This window comes from Ixodes scapularis, unplaced genomic scaffold (genome assembly GCF_016920785.2).
Source record: "Ixodes scapularis isolate PalLabHiFi unplaced genomic scaffold, ASM1692078v2 ptg000247l_1___fragment_3__unscaffolded, whole genome shotgun sequence".
Classification (NCBI taxonomy): domain Eukaryota; kingdom Metazoa; phylum Arthropoda; class Arachnida; order Ixodida; family Ixodidae; genus Ixodes; species Ixodes scapularis.
Window position 1 is genome coordinate 1,260,746 of NW_024609948.1, and position 20,133 is coordinate 1,280,878.

The following is a 20,133-nucleotide window of genomic DNA, read 5'->3' on the forward strand; positions in this document are numbered from 1 at the left end:
TAACACATTTTATGTTACTTCCGGAACGGGTCAGGTATTTCCTAAGATGAATTATTGTTGATAAAGATATTTCTTTTGCACAATATTGTCACGAATGATGAGGCGACGAAACAAAGAGTAACTGAGGAAACTGAAACGTTTAATGGGGTGAACTTGTGCCCAAAACAAAAAGGAAACAGAAGATAACAAAAAAGAGCTTCGCGGGCGTCAAAGTCAGCATAACAACAGGATTGAACGCTGGGGCGAGGTTGACTCGGAAACCAACGTGGATTGATCGGGCCCATTGCACAGCGTCGATGATTGGTCAGTTTCACTCACAAAAAGCACCAGATTGGTCAGTCTCACTCGCACACACCAATGATTGATCGGTCACACTGGCACGCCAACGGAGAGTGGTCTGGCTCGTTGCACGGCGTTGATGATTTGTTGAGATCGTTGTGCAGCGTCAATGATTGGTCAGTTTCATGCACGTAATGCAAATGATTGGTCATCCTCACACGCACAACACCATGATTGGTCGGTCTTTCTGGCACACCAACGAGGAGTGGTCTTCACGGCTTCGAGGCAGTGACGGCACCGCTCGCAGCGCCGTTCGTGGAGCCTTTGTTTTCGCTGCTGTCCAAGTGTTTCTGTCTTGACGCCTGGTCCCGCGGCTTCGAAGGGGTTATGGCATCGCTCGCGGCGCCATTTGTGGAGCCTTTGTTTTCGCTGCTGTCCGAGCGTTTCCATTTCGACGCCTTGTCCCGCGGCTTTGAGGCGGTGATGGCATCGCTCGCGGCGCTGTTCGTGGATCCTCTGTTTTCACCGCTGTCCGAGCGCTTCCACTTGGATCCCTGGTCCCGCGGCTTCAATGTGGCGCACCGTGGCCGCACCTGAAGAGCCGACGCTGACCTACGCCGCAATGGCCCGACGACTGCCACCAGCTGCTCAACATTACCCAGTGGCGCCACAACGGGACTCACCAATGCAGGCATTTTCACTGCACTGTCCTTGCTGCCTCATGAAATTTCGCTTTATCGGGAAGGTAGCCATAAACAACAGCTGTGATTAAAGATGTTTATGACAGTTAACATCTTTAATGTTGTTGTTGTTTAATGTCCGACAGTTTCCCACTGGCACTTTTCACATAGTGTGCCTTCAACACCCTGTTTTGAGCCTCTATGCCAGGGGTGGCCAGGCTGGCCTGGCCTAAGAGCCGCACACAAAACCACGGAACTTCTAAGAGCCGCGGGGGGGGGGGGCGGGGGGGGGGGGGGGGAGGGGGAGGGGGGGAGGGAGGGGAGGGGAGGGGGAGGGGGAGGGAGGGGAGGGGGAGGGGGGGGGGGGGCGAACATAATTTTCGTTCAGTCTGACTGTACGTATGGGGGCACAAGACTGTACGACTGTACGTACGGGAGTACAAGGTTGCCAAACTGCAAGCTGCAGTGTACTTTATTCTGAAATTCTTTTTCTTTTTCCTGGGGAAACGCGGAAAGGGGCGAAGGGGGGGGGGGGGGGGGGTGTCCCCTTACGAGGGATCCGCAAGCCGCACTTAGACCAGCAAAGAGCCGCATGCGGTTCGCGAGCCGCGGTTTGGCCACCCCTGCTCTGTGCTATCATTTGTGGTCAAGACAGCATCCAATAACAGCCTGTAAGACATGGCCCACAGCTCTTTTACAGAGGGCCACGCTACTTCAAAGTAAATGCGGAAGTTTTCATTTTCTCAACACTCTTAGGCAACAAGGACTTTGAACGCCTTGTAGAAGTCATTGGGATTTGAAGCACTCGCTAAGTGTTTTATAAGGTTCGGAGCCTCATCCAGATCGGACATGCTGTTTTCCTGTCTGCCCAGCCACCTTTGCCATGCCTGTTTTTTATGGAAGTCGCAGATGGAGATTTTACTCTCTGGAAGCACTTGCTGGAAGGCAGCTATTTTTGTTTTGCTGTAATCTTCCATCCAGTGCTGTGGTGACCAGTTATTACACCACTGCTTGAAAACGTCTAAAGCCTCGGTGATACAGTGGGCTGTATCGAACTGCACAATAAACATACCAGCTTGTGTGTATCCTGATGGCATTTTCACAGCAAGCAAGGAAGGTGGTAGGGCATGTTCACCAGCTTTGTGTACACAACCTACTGAGCCTCTATAGTTTCTCAACATGTTTCTCATGAATTTTGTCTGGAAGTAGAAGAGCAACGTGTCCTCACACTCACTGGCAGCACTGTCTTCCACGCCGTCCGAGTCGCTGCTACCCACGCAGCTGCATGCCGCATACAGCCAATAGACAATGAAGCATTGGGGCTCCTGATCTTTTCAATTAGAATGCTACTATTCTCTTGATCAACCGTGCTGAAGCAGTCTTTCTTAAAAACAGCTTGGATCTTGTTAATGATATCACAATGTGTCTGGTAAAAGGCCCTGCAGCTGCCATCAGGTTTTCACTTGCTTAAAAAAAGTATGTCATGCACATAATAGTGCTGGCTGTTTTTACATCTGATACAGATGTAAGTCCTTCCCTTGCCAACATTTGTTTTCTCTCAGTAATGTCCCTCTCCGTGTTTAGGCTAAAAGCTTTATGTCCTCGAAACCATGGTTACGATGGGAATTGCAGTTGGCAATTCTATTGTACGCTCTTCTCTTCTCTCTTTGACCAGTCTGCTGCTCTGCATCAAGTGCCTCCTGCAGCTGCTTGGCCTTGTCTGTTTTCAGCTGACCCTTTTTTATTGGCCGTATGTTTGGGGCACGTCCACCTAGAAAGTAGGAATTATTACTTAAAATTAGCACACATCAACCGAGTCTAATGTGCCCCCATCTTATATCACAACAAAGTTGTCTGCACTGTGCAGTTACTGGCAAAAGGAAAAGCTGATATCATCTGCATAATGCTCTTGGGCTTTTCCTAAATCCATTCATTTATTGGGAATACCCTAAGGGGCATTACATAAGGAAAAATAAGTATAAAAACAGTTGTCACAAAGTATCCTCTTTACACTCACTGCACACAATCTTTGGGAGGCTGCTGGATCGGTGCATGAGATTGAAACGTTTGCAAGTGCATTACCATGTAACATACCTGTTTTTTTTATTTCTCCCAAGTCTTTTTGTAGTATTACATTCCGAACATGCAGACTTTGACTGTTTCCTTGACAACTCGAAATGATACATTGTCCAGAGAGATTTGAGACCTGTAGTGGACCATGAAGGACGGCATTCGCTGAAAACAAACACTGAAGACAATTTATTGACGGCGTCTAGTTTTATGCATGGCAGAGGGCAATATCAAATCTGGATTTAGTTTTTGTTTAATGGCAACAAAAAACTTTAACCTCTGGCAAGAAAAAAACTTTAACCTCTGGCAAGAAATTCTGGCTCTCCTTAGCAAAAATAATAATAATAATGATCAATCAAGAATCAACAATCAGTTTTATTTGGTGCCCAGAAACAGCCATTCGACCGTGGTACTGGCACACCCTTAAACATGAAATATAAAAAAATGCACTTGACCCATACAACACAATGATTAAAACCAGATTACAATAAAACAAAATTCAAAACATGCTTTTAAAAAAAGGGCCGTGCATAATGAAAAGGCGTCGGTCGAACAGACACGACCGGAGAGAAGTGAACACACACTGACAATCGGCACAAAACAAAGAATGTCGACAATGAGAGAGATCAAGGTAATCAGGCTTCTTATACGTAGGGTTTGGAGTTTTCGGTTTAAACCGATAAAAACCAGTAAAAGTACGCCGAATTCATGTTCGGAGATTCGGTATTAACTAAAAAAGGGTAGTTTTTAGGTTCGGCATTTTCGATTTAAACCGATAAAAACTGATAAAAGTACAACAAATCCATCTTCTAAAATTCAGTTTTAACCGGAAGCGCTCACTTTTACCTTCCAGTCGTACCGCAGAGCCGTGGCGAAAAAGTGGAACGACAGTGTCTATTGAAACGTGTCCGAATGTATGAGATACATAGATGCCATCACGACGTTATGGTGTAATGTGCGCATCATCGATTGGAATGTGAAGTGAGGAACGCCCCATGACTTCGCCATGTACGAACGTGTTTTCAAAATCATTGTAAGGAAGACTAACTTGATGCGAGCTCTGCATGTTGTGTTGTGCTTCAAAACGTCGCACCGTGCCTCTTTCGGCAGTCACAATATGTTGATTGGCCGATTTTGACTCGGGCAGCGCTTCATCTCCTCAGCCTGCCAGTGTCCAGTGTTAGCGTTGAGAGGCCATTCTCGAAGCTCAGGGTCATATTAACAGGAAAGAAAGAGTGCGGATCAACGAGGAGAACCTGGAAAAGTACATATGGGTTTACTATAATAAGATCACGTAATCCTGATAAACAGAAGGTGAAGTTCCATGTTTTGGGGGCATAGGCTTCATATATGACCTGTTTGTACTGTTGTGTTTTTTATTGATTCTTTTACAGTTGCACACATTTGCCATATAAAGTGTCCATTTCTTTTTGAATATATCTGTGCCATTATTCTTTGAGTAATCACAAATATCAGAGCTACAAGGATCATCTGACCCGGTGTCCATTGGTGTTTAATTTATATTCACTGGAAAAAGCCGATAAACTTTTGTGGGCATAAATATATGCTGAAAAAAACCGAAAATTCTAAAATAAACACAGAAAAAAGTACCCCGAATTTTGAAAAAAATAGAAACTGAAAACGCGGAGGGATTTTATAAAGCTTTGAAACATGATGAAAAACAGCCTCGGATAAACAGGGACGAAGAACTGGTAAAGAACTGTTACTAACTGGCCCATATCACCACCCTACTTCAGTTTATAAAGCTTTCCTTCTATTCTCAAAATATGTTCAGGTCGCTGGGGTGACCATTGTACGTTTTCGGCATACAAAACGGAGGGTCATGATTGTTAGAAGGGCATGGTACGTAGAAAGGTAGCGGCACACGCGTCGCCGTGCGTGGGATTCGTAGAGATACTAACTACTTCTGCGAGCAGACTAGGACAGTCAATAATACCATGAGCTGTTTTAAACGAGAACAATAAGTGGTTTTTCCCGACGTTGATTTGAGCTGGATAAGTGTAGGTCACTCATTACAAAGCTTTTGTGTACTAAGGGTAGTCTATCATGAAAGTATCAATATTTATAGATTGACGAATTTATTTTGAACTCTCTCCAGCTTTAAAGAGTGTCTCTTACAGATGCCATTCCACACAACGGATGCGTATTCCATACGAGACCGTAATAATGCAGAGTACAGGACAAGTAACGGTCTTGGGATGCGAAAACTCTCTCTGACATTCTGCAGGCCATTCCCAGTGTACGATATGCGGACAAAGTTATTTGAGTTACGTCAGCATCGAAGCGGAGGGAACAGTCGAATAACTCTCCTAGATCTCGAACCTCACTAACGCGACATAAATCTTCGGAATGAATTCTGTATGGGAAACATCTACTGTGAGTCTTTTGTGTTTGACCCATTACTTTTGTTTTTTCCTTGTTTAAGAGCAGGCCACTTGTCAAGCACCAATTATCAAATGTGCACACATCTCTCTGAAGCATCTTGCAATCTCTATCACTGTATATCTTGAAATATTTTAGTATTGTCTGCATATTGTAAAACCAAAGAATGAGGCACAACCAGACACATCATTGACAAAAACAACAATAATAATAAAAATAATTGTTATTATAATCATTATTAATTTTTAATATTAATAATAATAATACATTTTTATTGATATATTAGGCCTGTTAGGGATGGATATGTTTACAGGTACATCAAAGCCAGTGATGGGCTTGTTGGATGTCACCCCCCCCCCAAAAAAAACCCAGAAAAGTGCATGCAAATTCTACATAAAAACATTGAAATGAGTGATGGGGCGCAGGCGAGCTGGTTTATGTTTATGATTTAAGACAACCCTGAGACTGGGGAAAACAACGACAAACACGACAAAATGTGAAAACATTACCTTCCAAATGACAAGGTATAGCACTAAAATACCCCCCCCCCCCCCTCCCTCCCCTCCTTTTAGCACAGAGTACTAAATAATTATGGCAAAGCATGAAATTATAGGATGGCAAAAGAAAAACACAAATACTAATTCTGAATGTTTCCAGCTGAACGTAGAAGTAAAAACCAAGGAGTGGAGAAAAAGAGACACACACTGCTGGACTATCAACCATTTACTGAAATTCTTCCTTTTTCTTTTCATCTACCCTCATGAATTAAACTATTTACTGGAATTCTTCTTTTTTCTTTTTTCACCCACCCTCATGAATTATACGATTGAGATCCCAGGGGTAACTTCTTCGGTATGACATTTGGTGGCTAGCGTTCACATATTCCTGACTTGGTTCCTCACTTGGGGCGCTCCCAGAAGATACAGTTTTTCTTTCGAAAATAGCGTGATGGAGGCGGCACTCACGCAGTCATCCCTGTGCGCCTCAATAGCCAGAGATTCCAGGATTTCCCTTGCAAGCTGGTTTTTGTGCTTTCCGACGATGGTAATGTTTTCGAAATCAGGAGCACATTGGCATACTCGGCAATGCGCCGGAAGATGGCCAGCTTACATTAGTGCGCCAACGGAAGCTGCATGCTCCCTGGTGCGGTTGTCAATACACCGCCCAGTTTGTCCAATGTAGCTTTTGCCACATGACAACGGAATACGGTACACAACTCCTTTTTCGCACGGGGCGCACATTGTTTGGTGTGCGATGCCACAGATGGACCTCTGATTTTGATCATTCCTACAATTTACCTTACGGCACATGGCATATGCCTTGTTGGGGGCTGAGCATACGACCTGTACGCCTTGTCGGCTGGCGATCTTTTTTAGGCGATGCATTATCCCGTGGATGTATGGCATCACCACAAGAGGTTTGGGGGGCTTCTTTTTTGTTGGTTGTGCATTGGTTTTCTGTTTTTGCCGCACTTTCTTGCAGAGGGTCTCGCATACTGGTATTAGGAGTGTACTTGCGTAACCAGAGTCCTGAAGCCTACAGAGCTGCTTTTGAAAGCTACAGCCGACTCTATGGGGGCAAGATTGTTGTAATGCCGAGGCGAGAGCTTTGGTTGCCAATCCTCGTTTTACAGTTCTTGAGTGTTCGGAGTTGCTTGGAAGGAATCCTTTGCATGAGCGGGCTTCATACATCCAGCACACGTGGGTATTTCTGAACTCCAAGGAGAGATCCAGAAACCTTATGGACTGGTTTACCGGAAGTTCCTGGGTGAAAAATAGTCCTGGACAGCTGTGTTTAAAGGTGCGTGAAACACCATCTAAGCACCCGTTGCTGGGCTCGTCTGCATTGGAATTACACAGTACGAGAAAGTCATCCACATACCGGAAAATGACCTCGATGCGTTGATCTTTTAGATTTCCTTGGATATCCTTACCGTACGCTGCAAGGTACAAATCGCACAAGTATGGGGCTACTCGGGATCCTGTGCAGACTCCACTTTTCTATACATAGCGTTGCTCCTGGTGTGATACCACAGTCGCTGTGAGGTAGATTTCTAGAAGCTCCAAGAAGCTATCGAGGCTCATACCAGCTGCATTCTGGAAGCATTGAAGGCCCTGCTCCTCGATGGTTGTTCGGAGGATCATCAGGAGAGCGGCATGGGGAATCGAATAATACATGTCTGTGATATCTAAGGAGAACCCCGATACTATTTCAATATCCTTTTTTTGAAGAAAGGAAATCACTCGGTCCGAGTTTGGTATTCTGAAGGGGTCGTTTTTAACTTGTGCTAGAATCTTCGCCAAGACCTGTGACACATTACTTTGCCACGTGTGTCTCTCTGATACGATGGCGTGAAAAGGAACATGTCATACCAACCGGCTCAGCTCCAGGCAGTCACAATTACTAACACACAATGCCAAGCAAAGGAAAAAAGATCAGTCACATACGCACGCAAAATACAAAGTAGTACAAAGCAGTGCAACTAAGAAAACGAAAAAGTACAAAAGGAGAGGCAAGGTTCAGAATCTGAGATAGCTATGGCAACTAGCACATCAGGTTCATTCTATCTCCTTAGAAAGCAGGCATTAAATATTTATTATCAAGGCTAAGAGACAACTTTTTTTACAGAGCCTTCAGTGAGGTGATGTCGGATATATTCTTGGAGAGCGTTGAATATGCGGGGAACATAAAATCGTGCGAGCATTTTCCATACCGAGTCGAACAATGCAGCATTACAAAACGAGGAAAGCGGTGCAACTTGGGGGCGAATGTAGTGATGTCTTAAAATGATTGCTCCAGAAACCGCAAACGGTCTGAATAAAAAGTTAGTGAAAATTCGGCAGTCTAAGACCCTCAAAAATGTTGGCACTGGCAGACAAATGTGAATTGTAGAGGATGCTGGTCAGTATTTCTCTTAATAAGGTGTTCTACTTTCCGTGCCGGCGACCTGAGCAGATATCAAACAATGTTATGCCGTAGCGAAGCACACTCTAGGAAAGCACGTGGGCTATTAAAAACTGAACACTGATGGGCATAAAAGCCCGTGTGTTATAAAGCGTGCAGGATATAGTTTGTAGTTAGTCGCATGAGTAGGACCCAAGTATTTCACATAGTTAACAGACTCAATCAAGTCACAGTTACATGGATTGCAGCTTGACGAGTGGAGAGGAAACTTGGCATTAGCGTGATACCTCTTAAAATGCATTCTACGAGGTGTATGTTGTTCAGCCGTCATATTTTATCTGCGCGATGGAATCAGCGCCATTTTAGTTTCTGAATATTCGTGGGTTGAATATAACTGCGTTACAATCGGGGGTATGTTAAAATTGTGCGAATTTCATACAGGATTTTTTCTTCCACAAATAGATGTGCATTCATGCATTTCTTGTCCTTCAAAATATTTTTTTTTCTATACAAATGTTTCATTATACAAATATTTTACACAACAAAATTAGATTCGTATCAGAGTTTTACTCTACTCCAACTGGAAATAAACAAACTGTTTACTTACCCGAGAGGGCCAGCACCTTTTGTGGAGTGAGTGGTGCAAACGCCTTTTCTTGCCCCGCCATCTTTGCCTGGTTGGAGAGGGTGTTGGTCACCGACCTCTCCAAAAGCACTTCAAGTAGCCATATGGAAGAAGCCTTGATTTTGCAAAACATGGAGTCGCACTCCGCTTTCCGCATGTTGCCCCAGGATTCCTGGTTGATATACACAGCTTGCCCCACATGGATCTGCTATAACCCTTCCCTGCCCGGTAAAAACGTTGACCACAAATATGAAATCTTTTGTGGATTTTCAGACCACTGAACGCCTCTTATAATATATCTGAAAGATAAAAAAGAAAATTTACTTTCATTTTCAAAACGGACCCACAGAAATGTGTGGGTCGGGCTTCAATTGCTATGAATCTCACGAACTGTAAACAAATATATGCCAAGGAAAACATTGCCTCAGAGACACATTTGCCTCACAGGGAAGTATGAAATAACTTGAAGCAGTTCCTATCGCTTGTCAGGCAAAGGTAAACATTGCATTTTTCGCAATGCGTCCTTGACCGTGAGTTGCATCCCGACAACCTGCATATTCGGGGGGTCTTCAGGGCATCCACGGTGGGCCAGTGGTCAAAGGAATCTAGCCGCTTATCTTCACCGGGGAGCTTTGCCACCTTGTAAGGCTGCTGAATCTGGCCATTTGAGTCATCGACCTCTTCCGCGGCTTCACTTCTTTTTCTTTTGGGTTTTGAGCAGAGAGCTTCAGCGACTGCCAGGCGGAAGTCGAGAAGGTCCATAGTGTCTCGCTGTGGCACAGCATTTGCCCTGCAGGCGTCACTGTATTCCATCCAACAGTTGGCAAGAGAGAGGTCGATCATGTGTAGGCTGACCTTTAAAGTCCATTTCCTTGTCTTGATAGCGATCCTGTAATATTCCAACAGCTGATCACAAATGTCGACGCCCCCCATGCACGCATTGTACCTTCGGACAATTGCCGGTGCTGGTACATCGATGTACTTTTTTTCCTGTTTTGACCAGCGCTTTACAGGTTCAACAGGACTGGCTCCAGTAGAAGTTGATGCAAGGGTCATGGCTCTGCTGTCCTTCCACTTGACTACAACCACATTTCCATCGTCACGGGTGTACCCCGCGTATTCTCTCTGCTTCATGGTGTTGTCACTTCGAAACCGAATGTTCTTAATTTGATTTGCCATTATTGTTCCTGTTCCTTTGATGCCCCTCTTTAGAAGCTCATCCAAGAGAGGGATCGTTGTGAAGTACCTGTCAAAGAAGATGAGGGACCTCTCGGGCAGAGTTTGCACAAGTCTCCAAACAACATTAGGACCAAGGCCAAGTGCTGTGTCAGCAAGAGGGGTTGATTTCCCTCGATATATCTCATAGTCCATCACCAGGCCTTTGGAAATGGTCGCAACAAAATTTTTGAGTCCCACTGGCCGTGGTTTCCCTTTGACGAACTGTCGCAGAGAGGACCTTCCCGTGAAAGGTATCATCTGTTCATCAATGGAGTAGGAAACAGGTTTCCTCTCCAGCTTATGGCAACATTTTCTGACAGCATCAATTATTGGCTGCACTTTCCACAGTCTGTTCTCGTCTGGTTCTGCGGGTGGCCTCTCCGTGTCAACGAAGTGGAGGCATGTTCTTAGCATCTTGAACTCTTCACGTGCCATGACACCATGACACTGCTCACCAGCTCGAGCTGAAGCCCCCTTCGCCAGTACATGTGTATGTGCGGAAAGCGGAGACAACCCATTATAATGTGCATGCCAAACAGTTGCTTGATCTTGTGTGAAGTCACCTTCAGAACCTTTCCTGTCCGAGACATGTGGTACATACTTGTCTTCTCAGCAGCATTCTCGAAGAACTCGTCGTCGAAATGTCGCACAAAGTAGCTCGACGGTGTGCCGACAGTAGGGGGCTCATGGTCCTCTTCACTTGCTGGAAGCTGATGCAGTTTTTCAGTGAAGGTCTTTCCATGAAACGTTTCTGGTCTTTTTCTTCAATGTCGCACTTAACGATGAAGGCGGGGGAAAGAACCCTTTTAACGTTGAAGGAACCGGGGTGGCTTCCTCGTTTTCTCCTTCATCATCACTGCTGTTTGCATCTGGAGCATGTAGCTGCCAATCGGGGTCGTCGCCATCACTGCTGTCACAATCGATGTCAGACGACTCGAGAATCTTGAGTATTTCCTCCATGTCAGCGTCATGTTCAGGATTTAATATTCCTAGAAATAAAATAAAATAAATCTAAGTAACAAGCATTTTTTCATGGCGACGTCAAATGGTGTTTTTGTCGTCATACATGCCCAACCCACACAAATGTGCGGGTGGCTGTTTTGAACGTGCTCGGCACCTCTGTGCGATATTGATATGGCTATTTGTACGCCTAATGCCGTTTAGCGGGTCTCGGGATTGCTTTCTAATTCCTAGTTCTGAAAATGCACAAGAAAAGAAAGCAAAATGATGCACTTAGTTTTCAAAGGCGGCCGGCATGCGTCTCTCGAGGAAAGTGCCATTTTGGAAAAGGTCCAACTAGCCCCCTTGCGGCGCAAACCGGGGACTACTCGTTTCAATTTATTCCACGCACCCACACAAACGTGCGGGCTGGGTCGGAACACCTAGATTTGATAAAGGTAAAACAAATTCTATTTGAACCCGCACGTTTGTGTGGGCAGGGCAGGAAAGGGATAAACAAAAGCGAGAAACAGTTTCACACATACCGGTCTAGTTGACTCAGAGTTCTACTGTATTTTCCAAGAAGATGCATGTAAGAGGCACTAAAATAATTACATGTACGAAATTTAGGCCTTTAAATTTAAAACAGCACTGTCTAGGAGTTTCTATGTACATGGGCGTCTGCAAAGCTGATGGGACCATAAAGCTTCATGGCATTTGTATCAAACAGGTATGTAATCCCTAGTTGCATCAGGTGACAGCATGAGAATAGAACGTTTTGCAGGCCCCAGCTATTATTACAAGTAAGAGCCTGCCTACAATAATGTTTTAATGGTTTCTGGTAGTGATCGATTCAATCTACTGTGCTTACTCTATCCTAAACCCTTTTAATGTATGTCATATATTGCATGGAAGTGTGAAAACATTTCCATGCAATCCTCATTTTGGAGGCCGATGGGGACATCCGCAATCTCGTTCTTTGCAAGGGTGTCCTGCTCAGCAACTGAAAAGCAATTCCACATTAATTGAAGTAATGACAGTTTAAAGTTTCTGTGTTTGTTCATTAGCACAAATGCAAACAGGATCATGTTAATAGTTGATTAAAATTTTCTATTCAAGGAGCGTCGTGATGCTTTTTGCGAGCCCCTCAGTGGTGGCACATGCAGTAAAACATCTGGTAGAACCTTAATAATTTGATTTCGGTTAATTCGAAATCCCGGATAATTCACAATATTTCCACGGTCTTGTAACTTTTCATGACATGTGATCAGAAATCAATAAATTTGAAATATCTTATATATCTTCCCTCTGATTTTTGACAGTTGGCAGTCTGCATATTCGAACGGTATTAAAAATACTGACGAGCACTTCCAACTATGTCGCTCGCTGCACAGTATACGCTCTAACAAATGATTACAATAAACATACTTGTTCAACACATCTTGCAACGTCAAATAACGTATCACAAATTACATGCACTTAATATTGTTTCCTGCTTTCCCTTTGACCAACCAAAACTAGAAACCTGTACCTTCCGTTGTGTACGCCTTCGCTCAAGACAGTGACAATTCGCATAATTGCCACACAAACTGAGTTTTTAAAGGGTTGAACCCGCACTCCGGATGTATGACTCGCCCGTTAGCCTGATGATCTCGGCATCGTAGTAGTCGCAACGCGTGTTTCCGTCCCCGTCCCTAAAGACTTTATAAACCTTCTTCCACTCAAAGCCAGTGATGTTGGTTGGGTGAAAGTTTTTCACGACAGCCTTGTGGACTATGCACATCTTGCCATCTTGAAGAATTTTGACTTTAGCGTACATACTCATTGGGAGAGAAAGAAGAGGAATGAAACATACAGAAAAACAAAAAAAAAAACAGGAAAGATGCAGAAGCACGTCACAGTAGGGGGGGGGCGGTACAGTAGCAGATGCGAATGCGAGGGAACACACGAAGCACCAATCCAGCACGAAAGCAACATGGAAACCATGGCCACCATCGGTCGCACATTGCTTGCACACATTGCCCCATCATTGCACCACATTGCGACATCGCACACGCGGGAATACGGAGAGTGACGGGAAGACGACAACCCGGATATATTAGTCACTGACAGTTGAAGAACGGTGTTCGAACCGGAGAAAGGGAACCAGTCAGTAGCTTGGAGCGATGTGAACGTCCCTCCTCCCCGCTCCAGGCTTTCGTGCTTTCTTCTCTTGCCAATGGCACAAGTTGGATTTGGATCTGGATGCTTTGTGGTTGTGAAAAGATTGATTATGGCGAAGTTGGCGAAGATATTCAAATTTGTTTTATAATTTCAAAACAGGTTTTGAAACTCCGAAGCACAGTTCAATCTGAGCACGCCTGTCATTGAGGTGTGCTGCATTCTCAGGGCGAATGAGGTTTTTTTCCCGGTGGATCTCGCGACGAGTGCGTCGGATGGTTTTTATTTTCACCCTGTATAATGTTGGAAATATCTACGAAAGAAACTTCTCTATGGGGTACGAGGGAGAAGTAAAGCCCCCCTTCATGTTTTAAAAATAGTGCATCAGTTCTATATGGGAAGGGGGGGGTGTTTAGTACGAAAGAACAACACATGCGGAAATAGGACACAACCATACACAGCAACGTAATAATAAAACACCTGAATTCATGTCAAAAGGAGACCCATTCAGAGGCAAAGATGCATTCGATGATGCCTTAGCGTTCAAGTTTGAAGATCTAAAAAACCGTGTGGCAAAGCGTTATCGGGAGATGACGTAACTTTAACTGGACAGGTGGGACAGTGTGTCGCACCTTCGCTATATGAGTGTGCTTCCGTACTAAACCCAGCTTTCGTTTAAACGGATGTTCGAAGTCTTTGAAACAAGGCGTCTACTTTATTTTGCTTTTTGTATCAACTTGACTGCAGGTAGTTTGATTCAAGGTGGAGACATGCAATCTGGTGTCAATTAGAAGATGTAATGGGCAACCGTTTACCCTAGCGTCAGCGAGGAATGCATTCAGGCGGCTGGGATTGCCGGCTTGGCGGGACGTGGCTTGACCGGGCACCTTGACCGGGCACCTTGCTGGCCGTGGGCCTCCACACTGCATTGGTCCTGTCCAGCTGCAGCGGCCGCCGGAGGAGGATTTCTTCGGAACGCCTGGTTGTCATATTGACGACCCTGGAACTGGCCTCGGGCCCGAGTTGGGAACGAAGCAGGTTGCTGGTCGCCTCGAAAAAGACGACTGCGGTAGTCGACAGCTGTGGCTGACCACAGCAAAGTATCCCATCTCAGCACTAAGGAAACACTGGGCCAGCTGGGTAGGGCAGATGTTGGGGCTTGGCTCAGCTGCCCGCAGAAACATCAGGGGCTGCCGGTTGTTTCCCACTCCCACAGACGAGGAGTAGGTGCGTCCTGTCCATGGGGTCTCTCAAAGTAACTGGTTCGCGCCGGTGAATGCAGCGCGTGACTGCAGGGCATCCTAGCACCGCTCGCTGCTGGCGATGAGGTGTAGCGATGGTAGACTGTGGGACTGGGCTCTTCATACTGCACCGGTTTACTATGATACATTCGAAGGAGCTATGGATACAAGGTGTGCGATTTCAGAAGACAGTGAGCATGGACGAAAAATTTCTGCGGCAGTTGCTGCACGTGGCAATCGGCGATGCCTTTGTCGATACTCGGCTCTACACGGTGTAGGCAAACCAGAATCCAACCGACAGGTTGAAAATTTGGAGTTGAAGCGAGACATTTTAAATCCAATATAGCGCATTCGAATCTAACGTCCTCCCCAAACCATGGCCAAGATGGCGGCATTTTCGAAATTTCATACATACATACATACATTTTATTTCCTATTTTTAACATGTTACAATCTGAAATGAAAATGAAATTTGGGGCTCTGGCATGCTCAATAGTTTCATTGTAATAGTGTACATATTCAACTCTGTTTTCAGAGTTAAAACCAAGATCAAACCAAAACTTCTATAATACTAAGGTCAATTTTAACGTTTGTTTATAATGTGAGGTGGAACAAATCACAATAAACAAAGTATCTATAATAATAGACACTAACACGTCTCGGCCAATATGCTGTCACGTCCCTCAGCCAAACATTCCAATAGGCTCGTTGGTGCCATAGCTTTGTGTTGGGCAAGTTAGGGTGAAATGCAGTATAGCACTTTTGCAACGCCCTGTAATGCAGAGCTCGGTGGGTACAGGGGGAGTCGACCTAGTTCCTGTAGCGGTTCACCTCATGTACAAATGTGACCAGAAAATGCTCCTGCCACCCAAGAATGAAGGTCGACAAATTTCCCAGCATACAGTCTCCGATTTTCTTCTTGTGGCCCAGATGATGAGCTGCCTCTTGAGTTTTCTCACCTTATCCCCCTGGTTACTGATGGTCCATGTCTTGGGTGTCTGGCCCTTGGAGCTTGCCTCCACACGTTTGTCGCCCTCGTGGTATTCTCTTTGATTTTCCGAGGAACCGTCGTACTGGGACAAGAAAGTAACAGCATGCACTGAATGGACGAAGTGAGACACACCTTAGAACTACTGTTCGTCTTACTGTTTGAGGTTCCAAGCAGAGAAATGATGCCCGGAGCTTGACGATCGGCGGCTTGACGCGTGTTGAACGACAGGTGCGAGATGCTGCCATACCCACAAGGTATCCTGAAGAGACAATTCATGCGCGGATCCCAGAAACTGTGTTGTTCGAGCAACACTGTTTTTAGAGGTACCTTCCCATTTATTTCTTTCGAGGTGCATTTGTCTGACTAGGCAATTCAGAAGTATGTTCAATTTACCCAGTCCACTTGCTTGGCCACTTTGCTAAATTTGGTACATTCATATTTTAAAGTAATGCAGATTAAAAAAAAAAATGTTTTTCTTAAAATATGTTTATATTTCGATGCCAACTTTCCTTTTATAATTTCACAACTTGGCAGACCCCAGATTCGCTCCTGATTAACATCCTTTGCCACAATATTTTTGATTTTGCCAGTAAAGTGGTGTGAAACTTTTGATGCGTGGAAGTTGCCAAATCATTAAGCGTGAACTAGCAATTCATTACGTTGACCGTTTTACAAGTCTCGTCTCACGTACATACTTCCAAGAAATTAACTTGGCCACATACACTACGTTCGACAAAATCAATTGTGTCCTGCCTGATTCGGAGGATAGCGCGAACACTTAAAAAATGTTTGTACCCATCGGTAACGAACTTGAAGCAAAATTTCAGAATCTCGAACCGCCAAGTGAGTCCCCTTTGGCTTCTTGCCTGAGGAGGCCCATTTAGAACACATTCACTGCGTGATTCGGTAACTCACGTGACATTAAAATGCCAGGAGAGGATCCAACCGAAAGGGAAATACTTGGAAAGAGACATTCGCAGAACAGGAACACAGACAATGCCATCAACGCGACCGGCAAAGTTTAAAAACATGACTTTCGTTAGGGCAATGAGCTTCTAACCTTCTAAAGCTAGCAGTTACTGCTCGATTTTTCCTTTTCACATTGGTTTATCATTAAAATCGGGGCTTATTATGTTTTCTAAAAATAATAACATCAACATGTAGTATATAGATAATCAAAATTGAACATAACAATCAGCAGAAAAGGATCTTAATAACCTCAAGTGGTTTCCTGTGGCGTTAAGTGGTTCTCACCTCGTGAAGTTGTCCTTAAAGGGGCGGTGCAACAATTTCCGAACTTTGGTTAATTAATTGCGGGAATTGATCCCGGCCACATATAAAACAAAGGACCGGAAAGTATTCTTTCCTGCTTGCCCTAGTTTTTATTAAAAAAAATAAAAGAAATTGGTATCTCCGGCACCCCTCATTTCAACTTTGAAGCGGCACCAGCTTCGCCTGTGACGTCATTCGGAGTGGCGCTGGTTTCCGGTTGGGTTCTTTTGGCTTCCGTTTCCCCAGCGCTTGCCGGCTCGCCAGGCTCGCCGCTCGCCGCTCTCCCGTCGATTCCCGACCAACATGGCGGCACGGCGGAAGTCGAAGTCAAAGTCGAGGTCGAGACACCAGGAACAATAACGATACCACGATACTACGGACCACGAACAACGCACTCCGTCGAGCGAGGGAAAGACAAAACGTCCGGGTTGCTCGTGTAGCCGCCGTAGGCGCCTCGGGCGTCGACGAATGACGGCGACGGCAGGTTTTGTTGACTTGCGGTAGATGGCGCCACAAATAATTCATACGCTTTTAGCGACAATATTAGGCTTTTGAAGCGTTTCTGCATGCCTAAACAACAAGATTTTTTAAGCTTAACCTTAAATCAGGCTTACAATTGCCTAACACTATCACTTACAAAAACCACTCCGAATGACGTCACACCACAGGTTCCATTTGCGGCCACCATGTGGCCGCAGGTTGGGAAAAAAAAGGGTTTTTTATTTTGCGATTACGCAGCGAAATAGAGGTATTTTGGGGTATGGTGGCACTTTTTCTCTTACTTATGCCGAAGTAAACAATGTAAAAAATACAAGCTGCATATTCGTTCAGTGTTAAAATCATTGCACCGCCCCTTTAAAGGGAAACTCCACTCAGTTTTTGCTACTGAGAAAACAATGTCATTCTATTCAGTATAATCTAGAAAGGCTACAAGTTAAATATTGGGATTGAATTCCGTCTAAATCCTTATTAAATTGGCCATAAAAGTTGTACAGGTGCAAAACTAACAATATCAGCTAACTGTAGCGGGAACGTGAGGTGCAGCCAACACTGCATTTTCACTGACCTGCTTCCGTTGCCAGCGACGTCTATTGGCGAGGAGATCAAATTCTAGGAGGCACTGCATTCACCGAAACAAATACCGCCTGCATGGAAAACAACTTCAGCGTTCCAGTGTGCTGTCGTTGGCTGCCGTGTTGTTGCCGCGTTCCGTGCAGGTTTGTTAGAATATAGTACGCTCTTGTTGCATACTGCAGTGCTCAGCGTATGCTTTAGAGCCTGGAATCAGTTTTCATTGACTTCCTGTCGAAAAAAGCTCAAATCGCAGTGGATAAGTAGGGAAGAAGTTGACTGTGCACGACGCGGTGTGTGGGCGTCACTTTTCAAGCGATGCCTTCCAAGCAAACTACGCTAATGGACGAGGCATGTACGTGCGTAAATCACGCTTGCATCGACATTCGTTCAAACCGTACATAGTAAATGTTCTGCCGACAATCAACACAACAAACCGAAAAAAAAAAAAAAAAAGTTGCCGGTAGTTGTTTCTATTGGGTTTTGTATAAAAGGAATAGTCGAAACGGGAACTTCTAGTCCTGGGACTAGCTCATGGGAAGGGTGTCCGTTTCACGTGTCGTGGGTTCCAGGTTCAAATCAGAGTAGGCAAACCTTTTTTTTTTTTTTTTTTTCGTGAAACATTTCACGATTTATGTATATATATTTTTTTAGAATAATCATTGCCGTCTGAAACTCCCGGCAATCTTTTTTTCCCGAGTGGTTGTGCCGGCTACCGAAAAATATCCTCCCCCCATTTTATAACAGTGCACAAGAGGAGGTTCTTGGTACGCAATGCCGTTCCATCAGAGAATTTTTCGAAGGGATAACACGACCAAGTCGTGAGTCTTTGGAAGCCACCGAGAGGTACTGCTATCATTTGATCACTATTTTATTCCAGGCTAGCTTTTACACTGGAGCATATTAGGTAGTGTCTCGCGGGGAAGGAGCGACCAGCCACACCGGAGTCTGGAACCCAAGTGTTTTATTCTCACCTTTCTCGAACTAAAGATAACCCCGAGCATGCGCACTAGCATGGACGCGTTGCCGCGGGGCACGCGAGTGAGAACTGTCGTGTCATCACTACATTTCCCCTCCTAAGCTTTACAAGTCCAGACGTACCGGTCGCCTAACTTGGCGGCCCGACCAAGTCACTCTTATCGGCGTATTGTCTGCCATCGACGTGTCCGTCGACGTTAATGTTGAAGGGGAGTTTGTCAAGTTTGTCGGCGCTGTTGTTGGTGCAGGCTGAACTGCGGTCGGCTGTTGTTGGCTCCCTGCACCCGGACTTGCTCTTACCGTTGAGATCGCTGAACTGGCTGGAGCCGTAGTCTCATTGGTCGAACCGCCGGGATCCGGAGCGTCGAAGCTTGCCGGAGACGCATCGAATGGTACCAGGTGCCGGCGGTTGCGTTGCAGGACTCCTGTCCCGGTCTCGACTACGTAGGAGTGCAGCCGCTTGGCTGGACTGAGGACTGTTGCTCGGCACTGCACGTCTTGTACCCACACGTCCTCTCCTACGGACAGCGGGCGAAGTTGGCGAGCGGCGTGACGGCGATTGAAGTCCTTTCGCTGGCGTCTTCGGGCCTCCCCGTCTTTCCTTTTGAAGTCCCGACGGGATGGCCACCCCGGCTGCAACGTCTCTAGCATCTTCGCTACCTTTGCAACCGTCGGCCCATTAGCAGTTGGGACCATAGGTCGGCATTTTAGAGCCCCTTCATTCAGCATCACATCACAAACAAAATCACGTCTCCAAATTCATTCGCATTCACGTCGCAAGGTACTCCGACATTCCAAAGTCACGGCCCTTAACATCCTGGCGTTGAACCACGCCAAAACCTCATCCCCTTCACATCATGGCGTTCAACCACGCCAAGAATTTATCCCCTTCACATCATCGCCGCCTCCGAAATCACGGAGTCATTCACAATCACGTCACCAATTCCCAAAGTCATTCACCATCACCACGAATTCACAATTCACCATTGTGAATTTATCGGAATTCACCATCACATCATGAATTCATCCGAATTCACCATCACCTCACAAATTCATCCGAATTCACCATCACCTCACGAATTCATCCGAATTCACCATCACTTCACGAATTCATCCAAATTCACCATCACTTCACATAGTCACCCGAATTCAACATCACATCATGAATTCATCCGAATTCACCATCACATCACGAATCCATCCGAATTCACCATCAAATCATGAATTCATCCGAATTCACCATCACTTCACGAAGTTATTCACCTTCACGGTCAACACAAATTCACCGAAATTCCCCATGAC

At 45.3% G+C, this 20,133-nt stretch overlaps 2 protein-coding genes across 15 annotated transcripts in view; both read right to left on the bottom strand.

The window, feature by feature from the left end:
• Window positions 1-1,491: 1,491 nt before the first annotated feature.
• Window positions 1,492-20,133, bottom strand: part of LOC120847150 — a 32,661-nt gene continuing 14,019 nt past the window's right edge. Inside the window, exons 1-4 of one of the 11 annotated variants that reach the window (XR_006076983.1) lie at window positions 11,413-13,607; window positions 8,944-11,168; window positions 4,078-4,285; window positions 1,492-3,207 (exon numbers count right to left, since the gene is read on the bottom strand). Coding sequence is in view for 1 of the 11 variants with exons in the window: in XM_042287738.1 (XP_042143672.1) it covers window positions 2,540-2,730; window positions 3,054-3,165 (303 nt within the window). In the remaining 10 variants the exon portion in view is untranslated. Of the gene's footprint in view, window positions 3,208-4,077; window positions 4,286-8,943; window positions 13,608-20,133 lie in introns of those variants that run through there. The other 10 variants (XR_006076981.1, XR_006076984.1, XR_006076978.1 and 7 more) reach the window with 10 other exon arrangements.
• LOC121834010 lies at window positions 14,439-16,269 on the bottom strand. 4 transcript variants are annotated; one of them, XR_006076994.1, is made up of 3 exons: window positions 15,666-16,269; window positions 15,479-15,592; window positions 14,439-14,657 (listed from the first exon to the last, which is right to left on the bottom strand). XR_006076994.1 is itself a non-coding variant. In XM_042287747.1 (3 exons), exons 1-3 carry the CDS (start codon window positions 15,753-15,755, stop codon window positions 14,462-14,464), a joined length of 420 nt encoding a protein of 139 aa, XP_042143681.1. In that variant the 5' UTR covers window positions 15,756-16,269; the 3' UTR covers window positions 14,439-14,461. The 4 variants fall into 4 exon arrangements, 3 of the variants coding, with proteins under 3 accessions (XP_042143681.1, XP_042143680.1, XP_042143679.1); XM_042287747.1 differs by having other exon boundaries at window positions 14,439-14,677; XM_042287746.1 differs by having other exon boundaries at window positions 14,439-14,644; window positions 15,479-15,618.